The 17,496-nt window shown below is 40.9% G+C and overlaps 1 protein-coding gene across 2 annotated transcripts in view; it reads right to left on the bottom strand.

Annotated features, from left to right (window-relative positions):
* Positions 1-17,496, bottom strand: part of LOC133622687 (voltage-dependent L-type calcium channel subunit alpha-1D-like) — a 195,977-nt gene that overhangs the window by 23,065 nt on the left and 155,416 nt on the right. For both annotated transcript variants that reach the window (XM_072915911.1, XM_072915910.1), the window contains 7 exons: positions 11,837-11,928; positions 11,616-11,775; positions 11,425-11,552; positions 11,147-11,243; positions 6,455-6,557; positions 6,295-6,396; positions 5,236-5,372 (listed from right to left, as the gene is read on the bottom strand). In XM_072915911.1, coding sequence (XP_072772012.1) covers positions 5,236-5,372; positions 6,295-6,396; positions 6,455-6,557; positions 11,147-11,243; positions 11,425-11,552; positions 11,616-11,775; positions 11,837-11,928 — 819 coding nt within the window. The remainder of the gene's footprint in view (positions 1-5,235; positions 5,373-6,294; positions 6,397-6,454; positions 6,558-11,146; positions 11,244-11,424; positions 11,553-11,615; positions 11,776-11,836; positions 11,929-17,496) is intronic.

The following is a 17,496-nucleotide window of genomic DNA, read 5'->3' as shown; positions in this document are numbered from 1 at the left end:
ATACAGCACATACAGTTCATACAAATACTGTACATAGAGTACATACAAATACAGTATACACAGTACATACACATACTGTACATACAGTACATACAAATACAGCACATACAGTACATACAAATACTGTACATAGAGTACATACAAATACTGTACATAAAGTACATACAAATACTGTACATACAGTAAATTCAGTTAATATATTATTTCATTCATGAAAAAATCAAACAAAGGAATACAATAAAAATCAACGTAACATGAAAGTAAAATAAAACTAAAAAAGAGCAGAGAGAATTAAAACACTTCAAATAGCTGCTTACTGTTTTCACAAATACGACAATTGACTGTCAATGTTGGCCACTACAAAGACACAACAATTGACTGTCAATGTTGGCCACTACAAAGATACAACAATTGACTGTCAATGTTGGCCACTACAAATATATAACAATTGACTAACAATGTTGGCCACGACAAAGATACAACAATTGACTGTTAATGTTGGCCACTACAAAGATACAACAATTGACTGTCAATGTTGGCCATCTACAAAGATAAAATAATTGGCTGTCAATGTTAGCTACTACAAATATTCAACAATTGACTGTCAATGTTGGCCACTACAAATATACAACAATTGATTAACAATGTTGGCCACTACAAAGATACAACAATTGACTGTCAATGTTGGCCACAACAAATATATAACAATTGACTAACAATGTTGGCCACAACAAAGATACAACAATTGACCGTCAATGTTGGCCACTACAAAGATACAACAATTGACTGTCAATGTTGACCACTACAAAAATACAACAATTGACTGTCAATGTTGGCCATTACAAAGATAAAACAAATGGCTGTCAATGTTAGCTACTACAAATATTCAACAATTGACTGTCAATGTTGGCCACAACAAATATACAACAATTGACTGTCAATGTTGGCCACTACAAAGATACAACAATTGACTGTCAATGTTGGCCATCTACAAAGATAAAATAATTGGCTGTCAATGTTAGCTACTACAAATATTCAACAATTGACTGTCAATGTTGGCCACTACAAATATACAACAATTGATTAACAATGTTGGCCACTACAAATATACAACAATTGACTGTCAATGTTGGCCACTACAAATATACAACAATTGACTAACAATGTTGGCCATTATAAAGATACAACAAATGACTGTCAATGTTGGACACTACAAAGATACAACAATTGACTGTCAATGTTGGCCATTACAAAGATAAAACAATTGACTGTCAATGTTGGCCACTACAAAGATACAACAATTGACTATCAATGTTAAGGACTGCAAAGACACAACAATTGACTGTCAATGTTGGCTACTACAAAGACACAACAATTTGCCATCAATGTTGGTCACTACAAAGATACAACAATTGACTGTCAATGTTAGCCACTACAAAGATACAACAATTGACTGTCAATGTTGGCCACTACAAATATACAACAATTGATTGTCAATGTTGGCCACTACAAATATACAACAATTGACTGTCAATGTTGGCCACTACAAATAAAAGACAATTGACTGTCAATGTTGGCCATTACAAAGATAAAACAATTGACTGTCAATGTTGGCCACTACAAAGACACAACAATTGACTGTCAATGTTAAGCACTGCAAAGACACAACAATTGACTGTCAATGTCGGCCACTACAAAGATACAACAATTGACTGTCAATGTTGGCCACTACAAAGTCACAACAATTGACTGTCAATGTTGGCCACTACAAAGACACAACAATTAACTGTCAAAGTTGGCCAATACAAAGACACAACAATTCACTGTCAATGTTGGCCACTACAAATATACAACAATTGACTGTCAATGTTGGCCATTACAAAGATAAAACAATTGACTGTCAATGTTGGCCACTACAAAGATAAAACAATTGACTGTCAATGTTGGCCACTACAAATATACAACAATTGACTGTCAATGTTGGTCACTACAAACATACAACAATTGACTGTCAATGTTGGTCACTACAAATATACAACAATTGACTAACAATGTTGGCTCCTACAAATATACAACAATTGATGATCAATGTTGGCCACTACAAAGATACAACAATTGACTGTCAATGTTGGTCATTACAAATATACAACAATTGACTAACAATGTTGGCTCCTACAAATATACAACAATTGACCATCAATGTTGGCCTCTACAAAGATACAACAATTGACTGTCAATGTTGGCCACAATAAAGATATAACAATTGACTGTCAATGTTGGCCACTAGAAATATACAACAAATGACTGTCATTGTTGGCCACAACAAAGATACAACATTTGATTGTCAATGTTAAGCACTGCAAAGACACAACAATTGACTGTCAATGTTGGCTACTACAAAGACAGAACAATTCGCCATCAATGTTGGCCAATACAAAGATACAACAATTGATGGTCATATTGGCCACTACAAAAATACAAAAATTGACTGTCAATGTTGGCCACTACAAATATATAACAATTGACTGTCAATGTTGGCCACTACAAAGATACAACAATTGACTGTCAATGTTGGCCACTACAAAGATACAACAATTTACTGTCAATGTTGGCCACTACGAATATACAACAATTGACTGTCAATGTTGGTCATTATAAATATACAACAATTGTCTAACAATGTTGGCCACTACACAGATACAAAAATTGACCGTCAATGTTGGCCAATACAAAGATGCAACAATTGACTGTCAACAATTGACTAACAATGTTGGCCACTACAAATATACAACAATTGACTGTCAATGTTGACACTACATAAATATAACAATTGATTGTCAATGTTGGCCACTACAAAGATACAACAATTGACTGTCAATGTTGGCCATTACAAAGATAAAACAATTGACTGTCAATGTTGGCCATTACAAAGATAAAATAATTGACTGTCAATGTTGGCCACTACAAATATACAACAATTGACTGTAAATGTTGGCCACTACAAACATACAACAATTGACTGTCAATGTTGGCCACTACAAACATACAACAATTGACTGTCAATGTTGGTCACTACAAATATAAAACAATTGACTAACAATGTTGGCCACTACAAAGATACAACAATTGACTGTCAATGTTGGCCACTACAAAGACACAACAATTGACTGTCAATGTTGGCCACTACAAAGACACAACAATTGACTGTCAATGTTGTCCACTACAAATATACAACAATTGACCGTCAATGTTGACCACTACAAAGATACAACAATTGACTGTCAATGTTGGCCACTACAAAGACACAACAATTGACTGTCAATGTTGGCCACTACAAACATATAACAATTGACTGTCAATGTTGGCCATTACAAAGATAAAACAATTGACTGTCAATGTTGGCCACTACAAAGATAAAACAATTGACTGTCAATGTTGGCCACTACAAATATACAACAATTGACTGTCAATGTTGGCCACTACAAACATACAACAATTGACTGTCAATGTTGGTCACTACAATATACAACAATTGACTAACAATGTTGGCTCCTGCAAATATACAACAATTGATGATCAATGTTGGCCACTCCAAAGATACAACAATTGACTGTCAATGTTGGTCATTACAAATATACAACAATTGACTAACAATGTTGGCTCCTACAAATATACAACAATTGACTATCAATGTTGGCCTCTACAAAGATACAACAATTGACTGTCAATGTTGGCCACAACAAAGATACAACAATTGACTGTCAATGTTGGCCACTAGAAATATACAACAAATGACTGTCAATGTTAAGCACTGCAAAGATACAACAATCGACTGTCAATGTTGGCCACGACAAATATACAACAATTGACTGTCAATGTTGGCCACAACAAAAATACAACATTTGACTGTCAATGTTAAGCACTGCAAAGACACAACAATTGACTGTCAATGTTGGCTACTACAAAGACAGAACAATTCGCCATCAATGTTGGCCAATACAAAGATACAACAATTGATGGTTATATTGGCCACTACGAAGATACAAAAATGGACTGTCAATGTTGGCCACTACAAATATATAACAATTGACTGTCAATGTTGGCCACTACAAAGATACAACAATTGACTGTCAATGTTGGCCACTACAAAGATACAACAATTGACCGTCAATGTTGGCCACGACAAAGACACAACAATTCACTGTCAATGTTGGCCAATACAAAGACACAACAATTTACTGTCAATGTTGGCCACTACGAATATACAACAATTGACTGTCAATGTTGGTCACTATAAATATACAACAATTGTCTAACAATGTTGGCCACTACACAGATACAAAAATTGACTTTCAATGTTGGCCAATACAAAGATACAACAATTGACTGTCAATGTTGGCCATTACAAAGATAAAACAATTGACTGTCAATGTTGGCCATTACAAAGATAAAACAATTGACTGTCAATGTTGGCCACTACAAATATACAACAATTGACTGTCAATGTTGGCCACTACAAACATACAACAATTGACTGTCAATGTTGGCCACTACAAACATACAATAATTGACTGTCAATGTTGGTCACTACAAATATACAACAATTGATTAACAATGTTGGCCACTACAAAGATACAACAATTGACTGTCAATGTTGGCCACTACAAAGACACAACAATTGACTGTCAATGTTGGCCACTACAAAGACACAACAATTGACTGTCAATGTTGGCCACTACAAATATACAACAATTGACCGTCAATGTTGACCACTACAAAGATTTAACAATTGACTGTCAATGTTGGCCACTACAAAGACACAACAATTGACTGTCAATGTTGGCCACTACAAAGATGCAACAATTGACTGTCAATGTTGGCCACGACATTATCATCAGGATTTTTACATTGTGCATGAAACATTTCATTTGTGTCTTGTTGCATAAATGTGAAATAAGAATATTTATTATTATAATAAGCAGGAAAACAATAATGAAACATGTTTTTAGAGGTTAATAAAATAAAATGTAATTTTTAAATAGTAAATAGATTAAAAAAATAGTTCTACATAGACTCGTTACTAAATAAAATAATTACTTTATATATATACACACACACACACACACACACACACACACACACACACACACACACACACACACACACACACACACACACACACACTGTGGCTGAAGTTGTGTTTGTGTTTGTGTGTAGTGTGTGCAGTTGTGTTACCTGCAGAGCCATAGTTGTGTTGACCCTTTCCAGGAAGCGTTTGCCCACCTGACCTTTCTCTTTGCGCCTCTTGAACTTCCTGAAGTAATCCTGGATCAGGAAGGTGGCATAGAACTTCCCCACTGTCACCTCGTCATCTGAGTACACACACACACACACACACACACACACACACACACACACACACACACACACACACACACACACACACACACACACACACACACACACACACACACACACACACACAGTTGAATTAAGCATTAAGCTAATGGTCACATTAAGCAATAAGCTAGTAGTCGCATTAAGCTAGTAGTCACATTAAGCTAATAGTCACATTAAGCTAATAGTCGCATTAAGCATTAAGCTAATAGTCGCATTAAGCTAATGGTCACATTAAGCATTAAGCTAATAGTCGCAATAAGCTAATAGTCACTGTGGAGGGGGGCGTGGTCTGCGGGCCTGCCGCGGAGCGGGGTGTGTAAGGACCGGCCTCGAAGCCAACGGCAGGTGAGTAGATTGCCCATCTAATCACCTGACGCCTTTATTAGCAGTAACTGGGCAGAGACGCGTGGTTGGGAGTTGGAGCAGAGCGAGACACATGCAGGAGAGCGGAGCGAGACACACGCACAGAGCCAGAAAGCAGAGACACGCCGGACTGAAAAGTCCTAAAATATATATTGCTGAAAAGCAACCAAGACTTATGTGTGGCAATAAAAGACGTGAGTCAAACTGCCGACCGGGGTCAAGAAGATCTGTCGGCATCAGAAGAACCCACCACGAGAGGGAAACCTCGACAGTCACATTAAGCATTAAGCTAGTAGTCACATTAAGCTAATGGTCACATTAAGCATTAAGCTAATAGTCACATTAAGCTAATAGTCGCATTAAGCTAATAGTCACATTAAGCATTAAGCTAATAGTCGCATTAAGCTAATAGTCACATTAAGCATTAAGCTAGTAGTCACATGAAGCGTTAAGCTAATGTGGTTCAAAATGGCTGACGACAAGAAGAAAGAAAGGATGTTGTCTTTGGTCATGTGTGCAGTTACCACTCACCACCTGCGGGTGGCACCACTTGGTCCAGCAGCTTCATGCTGGTCCTCTTCCAGATCTTCTTGATGACTGCTCTCAGCTCCTCATTGGCTTGTTCCAGGTTACCTTGGCGACGAGATGAAAGAGTCAGATGAAGAAGTCCCACCTGAAGTGGCCCACTCACCTTCCGTCTTGATCCTGAGGGCCGTGCGTACCAGCGCCAACAAGGTGGCGTTGAACATGACCGTGCCGTCGCTCTTCAGAGGCATGTTCATGGCCACCAGGCGCTGCCCAACACATCCATCCAGCATACGTCAGGAATACATCAAACATCCAGCCAGCATCCACCAAACATCCACCAAACATCCACCAAACATCCACCAAACATCCATCAAACATCCACCAAACATCCACCAAACATCCATCGAACATCCACCGAACATCCACCAAACATCCCTCAAACATCCATCAAACATCCACCAAACATCCACCAAACATCCACCAAACATCCACCAAACATCCACCAAACATGCATCAAACATCCACCAAACATCCACCAAATATCCATCAAACATCCACCAAACATCCATCAAATACCCATCAAACACCCACCAAACATCCACCAAACATCCACCAAACATCCACTAAACATCCAACAAACATCCATCAAACATCCACCAAACATCCACCAAACATCCATCAAACATCCACCAAACATCTATCAAACATCTATCAAACATCCACCAAACATCCACCAAACATCCATCAAACATCCATCAAATGTCAATAAAACGTGAATCAAGCATCCATCAAACATCCATCAAACATCAATCAAACGTCAATCAAACATCAATCAAACATAAATCAAACGTCAATAAAGCATCAATCACACATCAACCAAATGTCAATCAAACATTAATAAACCATCAATCAAACATCAATCAAACATCAATCGAGCATCAATCAAACATCAATCTAGCATCAATCAAGCATTAATAGACCATCAATCAAACATCAACCAAGCATTAATCGAGCATCAATCAAATATCAATCAAACATCAATCAAACATCAATCAAACATCAATCGAGCATCAATCAAACATCAATCAAACATCAATCTAGCATCAATCAAGCATTAATAGACCATCAATCAAACATCAACCAAGCATTGATCGAGCATCAATCAAATATCAATCAAATATCAATCAAACATCAAACAAAGATCAATCAAACATCAATCAAGCGCCAATAAAACATCAATCAAGCATCAATCAAACATAAATCGAGCATCAATCAACATCAATCAATCAAGCATTAATCAACATCAATCAAGCATTAATAGACCATTAATCAAACATCATTCAAAACATCAATCAAACATCAATCAAACATCAATCGAGCATCAATCGAGCATCAATCAAACATCAATCTAGCATTAACAGACCATCATTCAAACATCAATCTAGCATCAATCAAGCATTAACAGACCATCAATCAAACATCAACCAAGCATTAATCAAACATCAATCAAACATCAATCGAGCATCAGTCAAACATCAAACTAGCATCAATCAAGCATTAACAGACCATCAATCAAACATCAACCAAGCATTAATCGAGTATCAATCAAATATCAATCAAACATCAATCAAATGTCAATCAAACATAAATCAAACATCAATCGAGCATCAATCAAACATCAATCTAGCATCAATCAAACATCAATCAAGCATTAATAGACCATCAATCAAACATCAGCCAAGCATTAATCGAACATCAATCAATCAAGCATTAACAGACCATCAATCAAACATCAATCAAACATCAATCAACCATCAACCAAGCATCAATCAAATATCAATCAAACATCAATCAAGTGCCAATCAAACATCAATCAATCATTAATTGAGCATCAATCAAACATCAATCGAGCATCAATCAAACATCATCCATCCATCCATCCATCCATCCATCCATCTATCTATCTTCAACCGCTTTGCCGAATCGGGTCGCGGGGACAACAGCTCCAGCAGAGACCCCCAGTCTTCCCTCTCCAGAGCAACATTAGCAACTTCCTTCTGGGGGATCCAGAAGAGTTCCCAGGCCAGAGAGGAGATGTAATCCACCCATCTGGTCCTTGGCCTGCTCCGGGGTCTCCTCCCTGTGGGACGTGCAACGAGAACCTCCCTAGGGAGACGCTCGTGAGGCATCCGCACGAGATGCCCGAACCACCTAAGCTGGCTTCTTTCCAAGCAGAAAAGCAGCGGTTCTACTCCGAGTCTCTCTCGTGTGACTGAACTTCTCACCCTATCTCTAAGGGAGATGCCAGCCACCCTTCTGAGGAAACTCATTTCGGCCGCTTGTCTCCGCGATCTTATTCTTGTAGTCATGACCCACACTTCATGACCACACTTCATGCCCTCACACCCTGGAGTTGCTCAGGGTGTGAGGGCCCAGACGGGTGTGGGGATATTCACGAGTCCCCGGCTGAGTGCCTGTACGTTGGAGTTCACCCCAGTGGACAAGAGGTTGGCCTCCCTTCGCCTTAGGGTTGAAGGGGGGAGATCTCTGACTGTTGTTTGTGCGTACATACCAAAAAACAGCAAACCATCAATCAATCATCAATCAATCATCAATCAAGCATCGCCGTAGCATCAATGGACCACCAATCAATCATCAATCAGTCATCAATCAAGCATCAATAGACCATCAATCAATCATCAATCAATCATCAATCAAGCATCGCCGTAGCATTGATGGACCATCAATCAATCATCAATCAATCATCAACCAAGCATCGCTGTAGCATCAATGGACCAGCAATCAATCATTAATCAATCATAAATCAAGCATTGCCTTAGCATTGATGGACCATCAATCAATCATCAATCTATCATAAATCAAGCATCGCTGTAGCATCGATGGACCATCAATCACTCATCAATCAATCATCAATTAAGCATCGCTGTGGCATCGATGGACCATCAATCAATCATCAATCAAGCATCACTGTAGCATCAATGGACCATCAATCAATCATCAATTAATCATCGACCAAGCATCGCTGTAGCATCGATGACATCAATCAATTATCAATCAATTATCAATCAATCATCAATCAAGAATTGCTGTAGCATCGATGAACCATCAATCAATCATCAATGGATCACCAATCAAACATCGCTGTAGCACCGATGGACCATCAATCAATCATCAATCAATCATTAATCAAAGATGGATGGAGCATCAAACAAACATCAATCATTCATCAATCAAGCATCACGTAGCATCGATGGACCATCAATCAATAATTAATCAATCATCAATCAAGCATCGCTGTAGCATCGATGGACCATCAATCAATCATCAATCAAGCATCGCTGTAGCATCGATGGACCATCAATCACTCATCAATCACTCATCAATCAATCATCAACTAAGCATCGCTGTAGCATCGATGGACCATCAATCAATTATCAATCAATCATCAATTAAGCATCGCTGTAGCATCGATGGACCATCAATCAATGATCAATCAAGCATTGCTGTAGCATCAATGGACCATCAATCAATCATCAATTAATCATCGACCAAGCATCGCTGTAGCATCGATGGACCATCAATCAATTATCAATCAATTATCAATCAATCATCCATCAAGTATTGCTGTAGCATCGATGAACCATCAATCAATCATCAATGAATCACCAATCAAGCATCGCTGTAGCATTGATGGACCATCAATCAATCATCAATCAAGCATCGCTGTAGCATCGATGGTCCATCAATCAATCATCAATCAATCATTAATCAAAGATGGATGGAGCATGAAACAAACATCAATCATTCATCAATCAAGCATCACGTAGCATCGATGGACCATCAATCAATCATCAATCAAGCATCGCTGTAGCATTGATGGACCATCAATCAATCATCAATCAAGCATCGCTGTAGCATCGCTGAACCATCAAGCAATCATCAATCAATCATTAATCAAGCATAAATCAAAGATGGATGGAGCATCACTCAAACATCAATCAAGCGTTGCTGTTGCATTGATGGACCATCAATCAAGCATCAATCAATCATCAATCAAGCATCGCTGTAGCATCGATGGTCCATCAATCAATCATCAATCAATCATTAATCAAAGATGGATGGAGCATCAAACAAACATCAATCATTCATCAATCAAGCATCACGTAGCATCGATGGACCATCAATCAATCATCAATCAAGCATCGCTGTAGCATTGATGGACCATCAATCAATCATCAATCAAGCATCGCTGTAGCATCGCTGAACCATCAAGCAATCATCAATCAATCATTAATCAAGCATAAATCAAAGATGGATGGAGCATCACTCAAACATCAATCAAGCGTCGCTGTTGCATTGATGGACCATCAATCAAGCATCAATCAAACATCAATCAAGCATCACTGTAGCATCGATGGACCATCAATCAATCATCAATCAAGCATCAATCATCAAATCAAGCATCAATGAAAGATGGATGGAGCATCAATGAAAGATGGATGGAGCATCAATGAAAGATGGATGGAGCATCAATGAAAGATGGATGGAGCATCAATGAAAGATGGATGGAACATCAATGAAAGATGGATGGAGCATCAATGAAAGATGGATGGAGCATCAATCAAAGATAGATGGAGCATCAATCAAAGATGGATAGAGCATCAATCAAAGATGGCTGGAGCATCAATCAAAGATGGATGGAGCATCAATGAAAGATGGATGCAGCATTAATGAAAGATGGATGGAGCATCAATGAAAGATGGATGGAGCATGTTGTTTGATGAGTTGAATGTGATGGAGTGGTAGTAGTAGTAGTAGTTAGTAGTAGTAGTACCTTGCAGGCCACCCTGTGGGGACACAGTTTTCCAAAGCCCAGAGGAGGTTGGATCCTCCTCAGCAGAGTCACCAGGTCCAGATGTTTGATTCTGCCCCTGTCACACACAGCAAGAAGAACCAGATATTTGATTGAGTCACAAACATCAGTCAAGAAGGAGTAATAAACCAGAAGCAGATGTTTGATTCTGTCACAAACATCAGTCAAGAAGGAGTAATAAACCAGATCCAGTACCAGTCAAGAAAGAGTAATAAACAAGAACCAGTACCAGTACTCACTTTGCTTCTGGGTCATATTCAGACCAGATCCTCTTGAACTCATCCAGGTGATGCGGTCCAAGTATGGACCAATCCCGTGTGAGATAGTCAAAGTTGTCCATGATGACGGCGACAAACAGGTTGATGATCTGTAAGTGGCGAGATGGCGTGTCTTTATGTTTGCTTAGTGGCAGAGTGGCGTTGAAGCTCACCAGGAAGGCACACAGCATGTAGAAGGTGATGAAGTAGATAATGGCGAAGCCGCTACCGCAGGTTCTTTCCTCGCCGGGGTTGTAGTCCGACTCTGAGTCGCAGAGCTTCCCTGGCAGACAGGCCAGCATGATCTCCTGCCAGGCTTCGCCCGTGGCACATCTGTAGCATTCAAGCGTTAGCGCCATTAGCATGTGGTCGTCAACAAAGCACAAGAACGCACCTGAAGAGCATGAGGACCGCCTGAGGGAAGGTTTGGAAGTTGTTGTTGCGGTTGATATGCGTGCCGTCCACCATGGCTATTTTACCAAACACCTTGCAGACAAAATGAAGTTAGCATTTTGTTAGTTGATATGCGTGCCGTACACCATCGCTATTTTACCAAACACCTGGCAGACAAAATGAAGTTAGCATGTTGTTAGTTGATATGCGTGCCGTCCACCATGGCTATTTTACCAAACACCTTGCAGACAAAATGAAGTTAGCATTTTGTTAGTTGATATGCGTGCCGTACACCATCGCTATTTTACCAAACACCTGGCAGACAAAATGAAGTTAGCATTTTGTTAGCATGAAGTTAATATGAAGCCTGCAGTGCTGCGTAGATCCAGCAGATGGCACTGTGGTGAAAAAAGCTGTCTGACTTTGTTTTCCTTCATTTTCAGTAAACAATTCAGCTTAATGTTTTTCGTGTGTGTGTAGTGGTCAGTGGCAACGGCAGAGAGTACCGGGCATTTGTTAAAGGTTAGGTACTTATTAGACACTTATTTGTTATCTCGGTTCAAAATACAAATGTGCTGTTTGTTAAATGTTTTTATCAAAATCTATCATGTGGGGAATATAATGACTAAAATACATCACACACTAAATATTTGATCAATTCTCACAATGTTTATACAGTTAATAATCATAATTACAGAAAATATACATGTCGCGGCCCGAGCGCACCCTAGTGCACATTCATCTGGGCGCACCTCCAAGAGCGCAACGCCGCGTGCCCCTACGGCTGCAGCAAGCGGCTGCATTCAATCGCCAATGAGCCATCTCCACACCTGTCGCTGATGAGCTCTCCTGCCTTCTTAATCCAGCGCAACCTGCAATCCTGTGCCAGAACGTAGCGACCTGTTCCTGTACAGTAAGCCGACTCATCAAGCCCTATGCACATTCTGTGTTTTCTCCCCCTCCGTGTTCATTTGTCTCGTGTTCCCTTGTCGTCTTCCAGCAGCCTTTCTCCGTTTTCGCGTCACGAGCTGTGTGTCTCGTCTCCTTGTATTCCCTCTGGTTCCCTGGCTGTCGCTTGGATCTCGATCTCTTGCCTGAACATGAACTTTGACGCCTCGCCTCTGCCCTTGACCCACAGACCTCCGAGCCTACCTTCCCCACTCTGGGAATTCCGCACCTCGCTCAACGCTACCGGTAAAACACTACAGCTAATCTCTACACATAGTCACACACCACACACATTTTGGATGAGTTTACACACTTCATTTCTTATTTATATATATTGTGTATATATAATATAGAGCTAAACCACATCCCTGCTGTCCGTGCAGTCTTCTTCCCCTGTACACACGTAACAACACATATAGACCTGTATATTATGTGTAATTATAATATAATAACAACAATTATAACTAAACTAAATATACATTTACGTATAGAGCGATATATAACTGTATATTTTGTCTAATTATAATTATTTATAAATATATATATATACATAAATGTAATAGTGTGATGTTGTTGCGCTATAATATGAACTAGACAGGGTATTATATTTATTTTGAAGTAACGCTTTTATTTTGAAGAACCGGATGTCCGGTGCGGGAAGTGTCTTTGCTGTTTTTCGATTGCTTTGCTTCCTCTTCCTTCGGACTTCTGAACGAGAAGGTAATAGTTCTCCACTGCTCCGTGTTTCTTCATATTGTAAATAGTCTTGCTAAATGTTCCTAGATACTTGAAAAGTTAACTCAGTATTGTTGTGGGTACAAGTGATGTGTTGTTTTGAGTAATTTTTATGCACAATTTCGGTTATTTAGACGTAGAGCGTCGACTGTGTAAATTGTTTGATAGTACTTACGCGTGGTGTTTGCATTACACAGGAGCAGATATCACTCCGCCAGAAAGTTGAGACCTGTGTGTGTGTTTTGTGTTTCCAACACAGGTATGTGGATTTGTGCATTATTATTTTGTAAGAAAACGTTTTTGTTAATGTAATTTAATTTATTATTATTTTTATATGAATGAATGAATGTTACTTCCTCTTCCTTCGGACTTCTGAACGAGAAGGAGCAGATATCACTCCGCCAGAAAGTTGAGACCTGTGTGTGTGTTTTGTGTTTCCAACACAGGTTTCCCAATAAATACTGAACCGACGGCATGGTGAAGTGTCTTTTATTTAAAAAAATTACACAACGCAGAAGAAGACTCACTACAAAATTGGTGCCGTGACTCGTCGACTGTTCAGCTGGAGCTGACCACCGCCGTTGCTGCAGTACCTGAGACGGAGCAGATGGGGGCTAACTGCTGCAGTTCCTGCTTTTGAGGACGACACACGGGCGCTACAGATCGGCTGTGAGGAGCAGAATATCGCCGTGTGCTGAACCATCCGGAGCTGTTGCTGAAATACGGTATCCTCATCTGTGGGTTGGCTCATTCAAGAGACTTAATTTTTTTCTTTCAAGAAAAAAAAAAAAAAAGACTATTTTGCTCAAATTGTGTTATCAGTGTTGGGGTGTTATGCTGGTTCATTGTGGTGTTTCCCGTGTTGCTGAGCTAGCATATTTCGCTGTGAATTAGGGTGGGTTGCCAGTATGGAAGTATTTAACGTACATGGGTCGGAAATTAAGAGTGTGGGGAAGGGCCGGGGTGTTTTGATGTACACTCCCCTGTCAATGTCCACGCCAGGTCGACCTGTATTGCAACCAGGCCATTCTACTGTGGAGGGGGGCAGACATGAGAGGCGGAGAGATGAGGTGGTCAGGCCCCGTACCCTGCCTTTCACTACAGGGGTATCACCAGTAGGTCCCGCACCTCGAAACTTACCCAGTACTGGTTTGGAGTTATCTTCCAGTCAGCTAGTTGAATTAGCTAGGTCAATAGGGGCAGAGATTGGAGAATCTATCAAAGCCAGTTTGTGCCAAAATGTCATCACTGATCATACAACCACTGTAAGCCCTGACCAACCTCAGCATGTCTACCACCCTGACCAGTGTGGCACCACTGTCATTGATGCTTCAAAGCTGAATTTGGTACTACGTTCTGAAGTCAATATTCCACCGTACTTTAGAGGGGATAGTACAGATAAATACTCCATATTGGAGTGGGAGGAGTTAATGAGGAGCTACACTTCCAAACAAGGGTACAGTGGGACAGACAGTATTGGGGAGGTTGTAAACAAACTCCTGGGCAAGGCCAGGGATGTCACCAAAGTATGGCTGCGCAGCAATCCTGACACGATAGATGTTAATGTAGTCTATAGTGTGTTAAGGCGCCATTTTGGTGACGTGGTGCACTCCGACCTACCCCTAGCTGACTTCTATGCAGTACAGCCTGTTGCTGGGGAAAGCCCTCTTAACTACTGGGTTAGACTCAACAAATCAGCTGAAATTACGGAGCAATGCTTAGTCAGTAAAGGTGAGCCTGTTACGGAGTTGAGTCGTCATGCAGTGATCATGTTTGTCCGTAAATGCCCTGATAAAGAACTGGCACTGATATTTAAAACAAAGCCACCTCGTGAATGGTCTGCCCAGGAGGTACAAGAACACCTTGATAACCACAGGAAGGTGCAGACATTTTGTGGGAGTCAACTGTCAGTACAGAAAGAGGTGACAGTGGGAGCGATTCAGGAGGGGATAGTCAGTGATATTCAGATTGGGGGGATTTTGTCATCTGCTCCCAAAGTTGTGCCGCACCAGCTACCCTCGGCTGAGGAAAAATCCACAATGGACAGAGTTTTGCAGTTACTGGAGCGTACATTGTCTAGTAATGCTCAACTAGCACACGATTCGCCTCATAATACAGCACACAGAACAGAACACCCAGATACACTCGCGACTGTAGAGTGTGTGGCAGTTCTGACCATAGCACCAGTGTGCATTGCCGGATGAACAAGTTATGCTTTAGGTGTTACTTACCAGGCCATATCGGCGCTAATTGTAGTCAAGCAGTTCCGACTCAGTCACCACACAATCGGGTTCCTCAGAGTTCGGAAAACTAGGCAGCTCCTCTTTGGCGGAGGGCAACGTGGGGCTAATTTGTTTTCCCTCTATTGATGATGATATTCAATCAGTGTTTTCTGCTGCCTGTGAACTAGCGCCATCAGACAAAACAGTGATTTTTCAGAACACAATGAGGACAGGCGAAAGCGACAGTTTGTTTTTCACCACTGTGGTAGCAGGGGACAAAGTCAAGGTTCAGGGGATGTTAGATAGTGGGTCCATGGCCACTTCTCTGCGCGCAGATCTTGTACCTCAGTTGAGGGAGGCGGGAGTAGTGGGTGGCGATTTAATATCCTCTACAGACATTGTTCTCGTTGGGTGTGGTGGGAAGCAGACAGAGCCAGTGGGGATTTGTGAGATGAAACTCAGACTGTTTGACTCTGACTATCTTGTTCCAGTGCTGATTATTGACGGACAGGTAGACGAAATGATTGTGGGCACTAATCTTCTGAAACCGATCATCAAAAGATTTAAGTCTGATGAGGCTTATTGGCGTATAGTGGGCAAATCTGATTCGCCGCAGCAGCAAGAGGCCAGTGAGTTTATTCGGTTTCTGGCTAATCTGGAAAGGTGGAGGGGGGACAAGATTCCAGACAGAGTGGGGACAGTCAAACTTAAACAGGCAGTAACATTGGAGCCTATGAGTGAACATGTTGTGTGGGGCCGCCTTCCCAAAGAGACTAAACTCTCAGTTGGCAGTACTGTTATCGTGGAGCCAAGTTCATCACGTTGTGTGCCCCGTAACATACTAGTCGGTAGAGTAGTGACTCCGTTGTGGGGAGATGGTTGGGTCCCCGTGAAAATAATCAACCCAACTACATCCACATTGACTTTGCGAAGAAATGCAAAAGTGGCAGATGTTTCCCCGTGCATCGCATTGGAGGATTTTGATGATGGTATCGAACATACTGTTCACCAAAATGTGGTGAGAGTTAACAGTGTCGACTGTCAAGGCAGTTTGACAGCCCAGAGTTCGGTGAGCGGCAGTGTGATAAGAGGGGATTCTAGGCTCGAGGGTCTGGGTCTTCGGAGTTTGTCAGTGAATGAATGTGACATATCTCCAGCTTGGAAAGAGAAATTGACTGATTTGATTGTGAAGTACGAAAGTGTGTTCTCCAGACACACTTTGGATTGTGGGGAGGTTACTGGCTTTTGTCACCGTATTCGACTGACTGATGACCGCCCCTTTAGGTTGCCTTATCGGAGGCTCTCTCCGGCACACTACCAGAAGTTGAGAGAGACTCTGGATGAGATGGAAGAACGGGATATAATCAGAAAGTCGAGTAGCGAGTACGCTTCACCTTTGGTGTTGTGTTGGAAGAAAGATGGTAACCTCAGAGTGTGCACAGATTTTCGCTGGTTAAACGCCCGCACAGTCAAAGACGCTCATCCTCTGCCTCATCAGGCGGATGTGCTGGCGGTGCTGGGGGGTAATGCCTTTTTCAGCACGCTTGATCTGACATCGGGCTATTACAATGTGCCACTCCACGAGGGTGATAAGAAATATACTGCCTTTTCGTCACCTCTGGGGTTGCATGAGTACAATCGCATGCCTCAGGGCCTCTGTAATAGTCCAGCCACTTTTATGAGGATGATGCTCACCATCTTTGGTGATCAGAACTTCATGTCTTTGCTTTGCTACCTTGACGATGTGTTGGTCTTT

This window comes from Nerophis lumbriciformis, linkage group LG23, assembly GCF_033978685.3.
Source record: "Nerophis lumbriciformis linkage group LG23, RoL_Nlum_v2.1, whole genome shotgun sequence".
NCBI lineage: Eukaryota > Metazoa > Chordata > Actinopteri > Syngnathiformes > Syngnathidae > Nerophis > Nerophis lumbriciformis.
Note: the sequence above shows the minus strand (reverse complement) of the source record. Positions and strands in the feature narration are given on the sequence as shown.